The sequence below is a fragment of the Siniperca chuatsi genome, linkage group LG11 (genome assembly GCF_020085105.1).
Source record: "Siniperca chuatsi isolate FFG_IHB_CAS linkage group LG11, ASM2008510v1, whole genome shotgun sequence".
NCBI classification, from domain to species: Eukaryota; Metazoa; Chordata; class Actinopteri; order Centrarchiformes; family Sinipercidae; genus Siniperca; species Siniperca chuatsi.
Window position 1 is genome coordinate 16,334,243 of NC_058052.1, and position 10,652 is coordinate 16,344,894.

The window sequence follows — 10,652 nt, forward strand, 5'->3', positions numbered from 1 at the left end:
GCTGGATTTGTCACCGAATCGGCGCTGAAAATGTCGACCAGTCGTCAGTTTAGCGAGAGCAGGGCCATCCCGACCAGGACGGTGTTGATTAACGACACAACGCAGCTACCTCATGACTATTGTACCACCCCTGGAGGCACTTTATTCTCTACCACCCCCGGAGGTAAAGGGATGTCCCGTCTACTTTAGCTTATTATTTAAGAAAATTGAGGATAATTGGTGGTGTTTATGCGCTCAGCAAACCTTTAACTGTTCATGTCACTGTGGCCTAGGCTGCCTTGTCATCTTGATCAAAACAAAAACAAAGCTTAGCCCCGCCCCTGTGCCCTGTGGCTGCTGCCTGATTGGCTGCTTTGAAGCGCACAGATTCTGATGAATGCATAGTTACCTATTACAGTTATTATACTTAAAGAAGATGAAAATGTTTTGTTTGCCACCCAGGGCGAGTAGTAGTAATGTGATAACCAGTAGTTTAAAGTGTACATCAGCTATGTATCATATTGTTTGGAGTAAAGCCAGCATAGAATATACAGTATGATTAATTTCAGTGTACATAAGGTCCTTCCAAATAAGGAAGTACAATAGGTCTAGCAAGGATGCTGTACATATATCACTGCACGACTGTGGTATGTTATCTCAACACTGTGTTGTTGACATGCCTTATATCTGCAGAAACTGATTTAGAGTCTTTCTGTCAAGGGATTTTGTTTGTTATTATCATTATCGATTAATTGTTTTGCCTATACAATGTCAGAAAATAGTGAAAAATGTCCATCACAGTTTCTTAAAGTCTTCAAATGTCTTGTTTTGTCCAACCAACAGTCCAAACCCAAAATATATTCAGTTTAAAATGATATAAAACAGAGAAAAGCAGAAAATCTTCACATTAGAGAAACTGGAGCCAAATAATTTTTGCTTGAAAAATGACAATTAATTTTCAAAATATTTGCCTATAATGTAGATACACAATACATACACATTTTGTTTGAGAGTATTAGGATATGTATTATTTAAAGCAGTGGTTTCCAAACTGGGGGCATAGAGCCATTGCAGGGGGGCACACATAATCAGAGAAAAATATGAAGTGAAACTAGAGTAGAACAGCCGTTTTTCACAGCAGACATTTTGATCTGTCCATCACAGGTGTTACTGATAAAATTCGTTGCATTGCATTGCAGTAATTGCTGGAACTGAGCCATGGTTATTGTTATTAGTTCCACCTGTTATTTCTTCCATGACATGTCAAAATGTCTGCTGTGAAAAAGGTCAGTGAATCTGATTAATAATAATAAACCAGAGTGCTGCGATGCCAGCTAGGGTATAAAGTTTGAGGTTAACCAGATTTATTCAGAAAGCAAACAACATGTGGAGTACAAGATGGGGCGGCTGTGGCTTAGTGGAAGAGCAGGTCGTGTGTGTGAATGAGTTACTTTCTTTGAACTGATGAGCAGTTGGCACCTGCCATCAGTGTATGAATGTGTGTGAATGGGGTGAATCTGATATGTAGTGTAAAGCACTTTGAGTATTTGGAAAGACTAGAAAGGCGCTATACAAGTACAGTCCATTTACCAAGATAGAAAGACAGATTTTCATCAAAAAAGAAAAACTCGTGAATCTCATTAAGCAAACTTCAAATCCAAACCATGAAAAAGTCCATCGTGCGCTCACTGTCAGTATAGTGCGAGAACCGTGAGTCTTTTGTTTGTATAAATTATGTTTAACTTTTGCACAACAGAAACATGCAGTTGAACAAATGTAATCACTTTACACTGTGGAAGTTTTCTTAGCTTTCTAAGGAGGGGCATGACCGAAAATGACTTGACTGACTGACTTAGAGCAAGTGCAGTCACACTGGTTGGTCCGTGTTCTTGATGTTTCACATTTCTTTTTTTCTTTTTTTTTTTTTGGGTTGGTTGTTTGATGGCTGTCTTAATTGGGACTTGTTTGGTGTGTTTTTTTTTTTTTTTGGAATAAGAATAGAAGAATAAGAATAAGAAAGAATACTTGTTGTACGAGAGGTAGATGCTTATTGACAGAGTGGCTTGAATCTGGGCCCTCTGGATGAAGGCCAGCCTTTTGACTCACAACACATTTGATAGCACCCACATTAGATATTTCCTCGGATCAGGCACGAGTAACTGAAACTTGATATGTGTCCTGTTGCAGGAACCCGGATCATCTATGACCGTAAGTTCCTACTGGACAGGCGCAATTCTCCCATTGCCCAGACTCCCCCAGCTCACCTGCCTGTCATCCCTGGAGTGACCAGCCTAAATGTCCTGAGTGAGAACCAGAAGAATGAAGCCAACAACCATGATGGCAAGCCCACAACCGGTAAGAGTTACAATATGGATTGACTAACCGACTTATGAAATAGGACTTGTTTTATTTGTATAGTCACCAATCATTCTTTTCTCATGTGACAAACGCACCCTCTGTTGTTGTAATGTAATTATTCCACTTAATAACCGCCATGATAATTAAACAACCCAGCCTCTTCCAGACGTGTCAACACCTTGCTGTCTTTTTTTGTCTTCAAGGTGATGATTCTCAGTTTGAAATGGACATCTAACAGACTGGAACCACACCAGCAAACGCAAATGACCTGGCATCACACGTGCCAGTGGCTTGGCTTGTAGAAACCAATGTTGTGAGCCCTCATGGCAGCCATCTTCTTTAGCTCTGTGTCTCGATGCTGGATGTAATGTGTGTAAACCATGGGGATTCAGTAAATCATACATACAGGTACAGTGTGGCCAACTCTGGAAACTAGGTTTATTTGTATAGATTTCCATGGTGACCAGTCGCTGTACAAATCGACAGCCACACAGCAAGGGAGCGGGCCTGAATATTATGTACCCAGACACATTGTCCAATTAGTAGATTGCAGTGCTCATCTTACAGCGAGTCAGGATCCTTAACAGAGCACACTGTAACACTGATAAAATTCCAAGTTAATTTGGGGAGGAAGTGGTCATTTTTAATACTGGCCTTAGAATCAGTCAAAAGCTTTGATATTCATCACAGTCTTTGGTTTAGAAGACCCTTTTAAGCATGTTATTTAAGTGATTTTTATTTCTTTTTGGTTTTTGGAACTACTTGAAAAGCTCCACAATCTCTTATCGGTTGTTTGGTCTGTTTAGTTTCCCGTGGTGGTATGTAAAGGGATGCTGTGTTGTTTTTATTTTGCAATTGGGTGAAGATTTCATGCCATTCCAAGATTTTAGTTTCCATTACCAACACAAGCCTGTGTGAGTTTCCAATTTTCAGGGTAAAACATTTTTTTAATGAATTTCAGGCCGCGATTTAATTGTTTTGTAATAGTCAAATGATTGTATTTCCCACTATTATGAAAAGCTAATTATAAATCCAGCAATTGACAACAAGCTTTTCGTTTTAGAATTTAATTTCAGTCTAGTATTAACAATATCAAGCCACTCGATTCATCACTATTGTTACCTTGCTATACATCTATTTACACATTTCTCTCCTGCCAAGAAAAGTTAATACACTTTTTCTCCAGATTTGATGGTTACTTTGGTTTGCTGTGTTGGCAGGAGCTTTGTGTTCATAATTTGATCAATCTAAGAAAGAAGATCATTCTTGGCAACATCTGCCAGATGTTTTTGAATATCCAGACCAGATAAACATTTAGATTATGTGTACCATGTGGTAATGGTTATCGATTTTTGAAAAACTTGAAATAATCCAGATGTTTTATATGCATTTTATTTTTTAATACAGTTTCTAAGTATTGAGGGTATTTGTTTGGGCATAAGCACTGTCAAGCCTTTGGATTTGTTACAAGTGTCGAGGAGCCAGAAGACATTGTTTGCATCAGGCTTGATAGATGCTATTCCTGAATCTACAAATCTTTCCCTAGTGTCTTTAATCATGTTACACATTACCTTATTCTTTTCATGTGTCATGTCTGCCCATGCCTTACTTGACATCAAATGCAGTAACTAAAACTAGGTTCCTTATCATCAATTTGTACTTTCCAACAGATGTTTATTTTTTCACTGTAACATTGAACAGGTAACATTGTACTTAGAAATTGAGCAAAACAAATACTTGTTGAAAAAATGTTTCTTTTTTTCAACATAAGTTCCTTCCTCAAGCAGCTGTGAAGTTTGAAAGTGTGATGGTGTATATGTCATTTTGAGATTCAGGCTCATTTAGTCCCAATTATTTTATTTTTTTTTATTTGTTTTACACCCCAATCCTACTCCTGTCTGCTAATTGTACTCTGTCCAAAATAGCAGCTCTAAACTTGGCAAACAAATCACCATGAAGTTCCTGTTTTTCATTCAAAATCCATTCATACCATAAGTTTGTTTCTCTGTATGACTGGAACCACTGAATGGCTGAAATGATGTCTATCAAAGATTACATTTTTTCTTTTTGGCTTTGTAATTAATTCTGGCCATGTTTGGTGACAAACACATCAAGGGGTTGCTTGAACCCAATTTGCATTGCACATTTTTGGTGATAAAACTCTATATTACGACATCATGATTCAGATTTGCAGATTTATTTCAAACCAGTTTGGCTTGACAATGAGGGCTTAACATTGTGTGTTGAAAGAGATTTGAAACAAACTTACTTTAACTTTCTGTTTCTTGATTTTAAATAATTTTATTTTAAATGAAACTCCAATGCCAGTGGACACTGTTGCTGCAAGATCAATAAAGTTCTGTAACAAAGAAAATCAGACGTGTTTAATTGTCTCTGTTTGGTGTAGTTCTTTTAGCTATTTTGACAGTGACAAAAAACAGGGATGGGATCATTTAACTTGACTTAGTAAGGACCATTATTCAATAAGGAGCAGGAAGCTCTCCTGTATGTTCACCATGTTTTTACCACAATGTTTCATATCCTCAGAAACACTGGTTCATGCTGTGCAAGAGAGTGGAGCCCTCTTTCCACATCTGAAATGTCACAACACAAGTACTCATTAACAAACTAAAAATAAAACCTCTTTTGTAAACATTTTGTGTTATTGCACCCACTCATTTTCTCATTCAGAGGACTCTGTTTTTAACTAACCTCTCTTACACACTAATAATGCATGTGAATAAGTAAATGCTTTTTATAAAGAAAGGCAATGCATGAAAATGGCATTAGGTGGGTATACATGGCCAGCTGCCCCCTACATATTGTTCTAAACAACCTCTTCTTTGTGTGTACATCCAAGCCTGGATTCCCAGCTAGGCAAAGTAGGCAACTGCCACTGAGCCCCAGCCTCCAAGGGGCCTTGAAACAGGTTCACTGTATGTCAACTAGTTTTGGTAATTTGATTAATTGCAAATTTTAAGGGAATGTACACAATTTAAGTACAAAATCAACTGTCTTGTAGAAGGGTCCTGTGTCAACATTTAGTTTTAAAAGTAAATTTTGACTTTACATAACTGAATTTACATGGTGCATATTCTTAAAAGAATGTGCTTAATTAAATTAACACAAACTAACTGAAACACTGAAGACCTGGGGGCCAGGTGGTGTTAAGTCAAGTTTAGCACTATTGGTTGGTTTCTGGGCAAATTAAGAAGCTGTCATGTGTAGTCTGCTGCGATGTATTTAATGGGAACATAGAGGCCACAGGGTACAACACAGTGTACAGAGGGTGGTAGATGAGGGGTGGAGATGGGAGTCAGTGGGGGCCCAACAGAAAATTTTGGCCCTGGGCTCTCCTAACAGGTGTATCCGGACATGCGTACGTCCAAAACACAATTATCGTGTGCATTTCATTACTAAAATGTGCTTCTTATGTTTCGTTTTTATCGTTAGTTACCTTGATAATGAATACTGTGGTTCTTGACATGTCGCTGCCTCCTCCTCGGAACTGATTGGCACAAGCTAATATTCAGACGTTGCATGGCTGACATCCTGTGGAGTAAAGAGGAACCGCAGGTGGTGTTTTCCGAAATGTCAAGTTTACCCATAGGTTTACCCACAGTACTTTACAATTTGCACATCCAAACGGCCCAGTCTGTATTTTTCCTTCAAAGTTTGTACGTTTTATTGGTCTGTTTGCATGAACGCTGAAAAAAAATGTTTTGGCGGTGAAAAAAAACATCAGGCTTTGCCTAAATACGCTAATGTTATATGTCCCATTTCTTTGTAACGCGTTTGAAATACTATATCATATACTATCTATATATTACGTTTAATGAAACAAAAATAAAAAATATTCGCCGAGTTCTTACATTTTGTTAACGTTTTTACATCAGGCAAGACGAGTACGTGCCCACTGAATTTTCTGCAGGCATTAATCCGGTCGCCTGCTGGTCCTTCCTCCTTTTCTACGTCCCTGAGTGAGGCCGGCGTCAAGATGGTGAGTCTTGTGGCAAAAATTACAAATAAAATCCGTTGATCATCGAGGCCATCCGTCCATTGGCACACATCTCATGCCCATTAAGTGATCATTTAAGTGTGCTTTACAGTAAAATATCAATATTGATGTGGTACGAAACTATATGAGAGAAAATTCAGCGGCACCATTCAAATGCTATCCTGACTGATGTCTGTCCGGACACTACACGTACTGTATTTACCTGTTTGGGGATGGCTTGTATAGTTGCCACTCTGTGTTTTCATTACTTTTTATTCACTACATAATCTCCAACACAGTTGCTCAAAGATACACTGTAGTATTTAGACGTAAATTAGTAGTCAATATAGGAACGTGTAGTCCTAGCTCTCAGCGGCTAACGTTAGCATACACTACACTGATATCCATGGCAAGGCCCTCACTTTAAGTGAACGAGCATGTAAAATTACAGTAGTACTACTAGGCTTTATCAACTGGCACATGATTGTTCAGAAAACAGGCTGCATTACAAGGTAAGCAAACTATCTTAGCCAGTAATATAGCTGGGAGGCTGACAGATAATGTTGTGACTGAACATAGTGCTACCTGGTGTGGGAAACTGCAACGGCTTCTGTTTTTGGAGTTACAGGCTGCAAATTAAGTAGCTGTTGAAATGTTGTCTGGTAATGAGCATCATCTTCTATCCTCTCCCTTCTTCAGAATGACACAGTAACAGTCAGGACCCGCAAGTTCATGACGAACCGGCTGCTTCAGAGGAAGCAAATGGTAAGGTTTTGAACTCCCTCTGCCATGTTCAAAGTGTTGATGCCATCATGAGCTGAATTTTGTCACATGTCCATGTATTCACTGCCTGTCTTTTCTGTAGGTCGTCGATGTCCTGCATCCCGGCAAGGCCACAGTCCCCAAGACTGAAATCAGGGAGAAACTTGCCAAGATGTACAAGACTACTCCTGATGTCGTGTTCGTGTTTGGCTTTAGGACTCAGTTTGGTGGTGGCAAGACAACAGGCTTTGCCATGGTGTACGATTCCCTAGACTACGCTAAGAAGAATGAGCCCAAACACAGACTGGCCAGGGTGAGTTTTGAACCATTTATGGGTCTACGTGGATGCTTTCATAGTTTCATTCACAGAAAACGATCAGAGAGCTTTTTTTATGTGGTGCTTCTTAGCAAGGCGTCCGTTTCGTTTGTTAGAGGCTTGTAACTCCTCGGTTGTCAGCTACTGAATGTATCCCATTTTGCATGTACATCATGTTAAGTAGTTTGCAGAAGGCAGCAAAGCAGCACTTAACAGTTATAATGGTTGGATGACAGGTACAAATGAAAGGTGTGAAGATATGTTACACCATGAAATGCAAGTTGATATCCATAATTTACATCAGACACCGTTGGCGGGTAGGCTAATGTTGGAACAGCTCATTCATTTGGAGGCAGTTTAATTCATCTTTTGTTAAATTTAGACATGTTCGCACAGTTATTTTTATTTATCAAAAGTTCATCAGCCAAGACTCACTGTAGACCCATAACAGTTTTTAAGTCATTTGGTGCTTGACATAGATCTTTTTCAAGTCTTATAACTCCATTGTGATGCAGTACCAACTGAATTGTTGGTACTAATAATAGCCAAAAAGTGTTGTCATTGTGAAAGCATTAACAACATCAGTAGGTTATGATTGCTAAAGTATGGAGTATAATGTGGTATAATTACAAACATTTGTTAATTTGTGCCCCTCAGCATGGTCTCTATGAGAAAAAGAAGACCTCAAGGAAACAGCGCAAGGAACGCAAGAACAGAATGAAAAAAGTACGAGGCATCAAGAAGGCCAGTGTGGGCGCTGCTGGCAAAAAGGTATTGTGACCATTTTATATACTTTGTGCCAAGCGAACGGTCAGACCACATTTGTAGTCTCCTCTTGGCTCTGTACACAAAATCTAAAATAAGTATTCATCTGATAGTATGCCATAGGGAAATTATTTCTTATCTTTCCTGATCTAAGCCAAGACAGCAGAAAAGTAAGGGATGGTATCATTTAATTCAGTGCACTTGATTCTTTATTTTCATTGCACACCTATTCTTTTCCTACCTTGCTAATCTTTGTTTTTCACAACTCTTTTACTGTTTTAATTTCCTTTTGTCATCTTTCCAATCGTATCAAATGTTCTTCGGGAACTGTAGAAGGTAAATGTTGTTCATAAATAGACTAACTGCAGTATGCAGATTATCCAGGAGTAATAGATACTAGCTAACTCGTCCCTTTCCACCCTCACCTACCCATCTGAGAGCCAAAGCCTTAATGCTTTTCCCTCTGAATGTACATGATGCATCCAATATGAAAGGATTTGGCTCACTAGTTAATACTTAGCTGGTGATTCCTTCTCTTTTATACCAATTATTACTAGCTTGAACTGAAAACTAATAGTGTTGTAGACCCTGTTTTGGTAACATAATAAGTGTGGGGAGACCCTACAGCCAATAAAGGAAGATACTTTCAAAATCCTTGTGTAGTTTTTGTTTCCATGAAACCCTGAATACTTGTGTACCCTCTATGGCACCTATCACTGGCCTAAAGTCACCTAGAATAGAGCTGACTTACAAAACTCAGCTAGACTGTTTAATACCATACAGTTGCATCTATAATAGCTACAGCACCAACTGGCTTGTAAAATATAGACACTGTCCAGTCATGTCTACCATGGTTTTCACTGGCTTGGATCTAAATGTGGTACATGACCTGTGGAGTTACATCCACTACACATCCATTCAGAGATCTTTTCTATTCCATGTTTCAATTTTCAGTATATTAACATTATTTTGTTCCATCTTTTGTTCTTGATTTTGCTTCCCATGGATTTCTTTTGCAGAAATGAAGTGTCAGTGTGCAGGTATAGAAGCAGAAAAAGCATGGTGTGCCCTTGTGTTGCACATCAAAAGCTGATAGACCATGAGCTGTGCCATGCATGTCACACCCTACTTTCCCCTGCAGTTTTCCTTCAGTGCCCCCCACTCCCCTTCCCATGTTGTTTCAAACTCCCTGCTAATAGGTTTCCCCTTTACCCCAGTCCTTGGTTCCACTGTCTGCTAAAATGGGCATATCCATTAGGCTTTGCCCACTCTGTCTTACATTTAAACAGACACAAGTGCTTTGACAATGCTTCAGATCTCTAGTTAGTAGAAGCAGAACTTGAGTGTAGCATGTGGATCTTAGTTTTTTAGTGTGTTGTGTGGGGCATCTGAACTAAAAGCCTGCCAATGTGAATTTCTCACTGAAATTTGTTCTTAAAATGTCTTACTCAAGTCATAATAATGTGGTTGGTTTGTTGTTTTTTGTTTTGTTTTTTTATACAAAGTTTCAAACTACAACATTGTCTCAACTAAAAATACGATTTAACATTTGTCTCAATTTGCACTCTTGAACTTAAGATTACTTATTGTCAAAGGTTCTTTGTTGTAGAAATGAAATTTGCTCGTATTAATTTTGCTGTTATCTCCCCACAGTGAGCCCGGACAGCCAGGGAGGGTCTCCGTGCTCAAGATGTTCTTGTATATTGTCATCAAATAAAGTTTGGAGAAGAAAAAAATTGGTCCTTGGGTACATTTATTTGAACAAGCATTTTCTGATGTCTATATTTTGATTTCAGATCAAATTGGTGCTGCAAGTTGGTTTTGATTCATACTTCACTCTCAAATTGCACTTTGTTGATAGTGACATCCAGTGGTTTTGCAGTGACAATACTAAAGCCAAATAACTGCATCCATTCAATTCATTAACTGATGTACTCTTTTGAGATAATACATTTTTTTATTACAATTTTTCTCAAAACATGATGACACATTTTAAGGCACATTTTCTTTATTTACTTATTGGTAGCTTTCTCTCCTCACGGGCCTCTAAAATTACAGTAAAAGTTTAAAATTTAACACATTAGCTGTAGTAACCCTAAATGGCCACATGAGGACTCCCTTCATTGAAAGAAATACAAAACTAGTTAGACACTGAAGCCATTACTAAAAGTATTTGTGTTTATAAAGTATTTACCACTAAATTATTCTAGAGGCAAAGTAAATTGTACTAATGCATATATTAGGCCAGTCTGTGTGTGGACCTTTGTCTTTTCCTGTTTATGAACCCCATTTGGAATAGAATAGATATCCCTCTTTGCAGTGTGACCTTTTAAGATAATTTACATAGAAATACCCTGAGAGAGTGTGAAAATGAAGTGATTAAATTGCCAGGGAATGGTCTGTCAGAGTAATCCCCCACCACTGCCTCCCAATGTCTCCTATTCTTTTATTGATATCAGCATTTCCTCATGCTCG

The 10,652-nt window shown here is 38.5% G+C and overlaps 2 protein-coding genes and 1 long non-coding RNA gene across 5 annotated transcripts; 2 read left to right on the top strand and 1 right to left on the bottom strand.

The window, feature by feature from the left end:
• Nucleotides 1-15: 15 nt before the first annotated feature.
• Nucleotides 16-4,711, top strand: eif4ebp2 (eukaryotic translation initiation factor 4E binding protein 2). Its single transcript, XM_044214216.1, has 3 exons — nucleotides 16-163; nucleotides 2,167-2,334; nucleotides 2,541-4,711. Exons 1-3 carry the CDS (start codon nucleotides 31-33, stop codon nucleotides 2,570-2,572), a joined length of 333 nt encoding a protein of 110 aa, XP_044070151.1. The 5' UTR covers nucleotides 16-30; the 3' UTR covers nucleotides 2,573-4,711.
• LOC122884382 lies at nucleotides 4,211-7,027 on the bottom strand. 2 transcript variants are annotated; one of them, XR_006379874.1, is made up of 2 exons: nucleotides 6,920-7,027; nucleotides 4,211-5,889 (listed from the first exon to the last, which is right to left on the bottom strand). It is a non-coding gene; the product is annotated as an uncharacterized LOC122884382 (long non-coding RNA). The 2 variants fall into 2 exon arrangements; XR_006379875.1 differs by lacking the exon at nucleotides 6,920-7,027 and adding an exon at nucleotides 6,210-6,349.
• On the top strand, nucleotides 5,698-9,913 carry rps24 (ribosomal protein S24). 2 transcript variants are annotated; one of them, XM_044214214.1, is made up of 7 exons: nucleotides 5,698-5,716; nucleotides 6,234-6,337; nucleotides 7,034-7,099; nucleotides 7,200-7,409; nucleotides 8,070-8,183; nucleotides 9,197-9,217; nucleotides 9,831-9,913. In XM_044214214.1, exons 1-6 carry the CDS (start codon nucleotides 5,713-5,715, stop codon nucleotides 9,200-9,202), a joined length of 504 nt encoding a protein of 167 aa, XP_044070149.1. In that variant the 5' UTR covers nucleotides 5,698-5,712; the 3' UTR covers nucleotides 9,203-9,217; nucleotides 9,831-9,913. The 2 variants fall into 2 exon arrangements, with proteins under 2 accessions (XP_044070149.1, XP_044070150.1); XM_044214215.1 differs by lacking the exon at nucleotides 9,197-9,217.
• The last annotated feature ends 739 nt before the right edge of the window (nucleotides 9,914-10,652 follow it).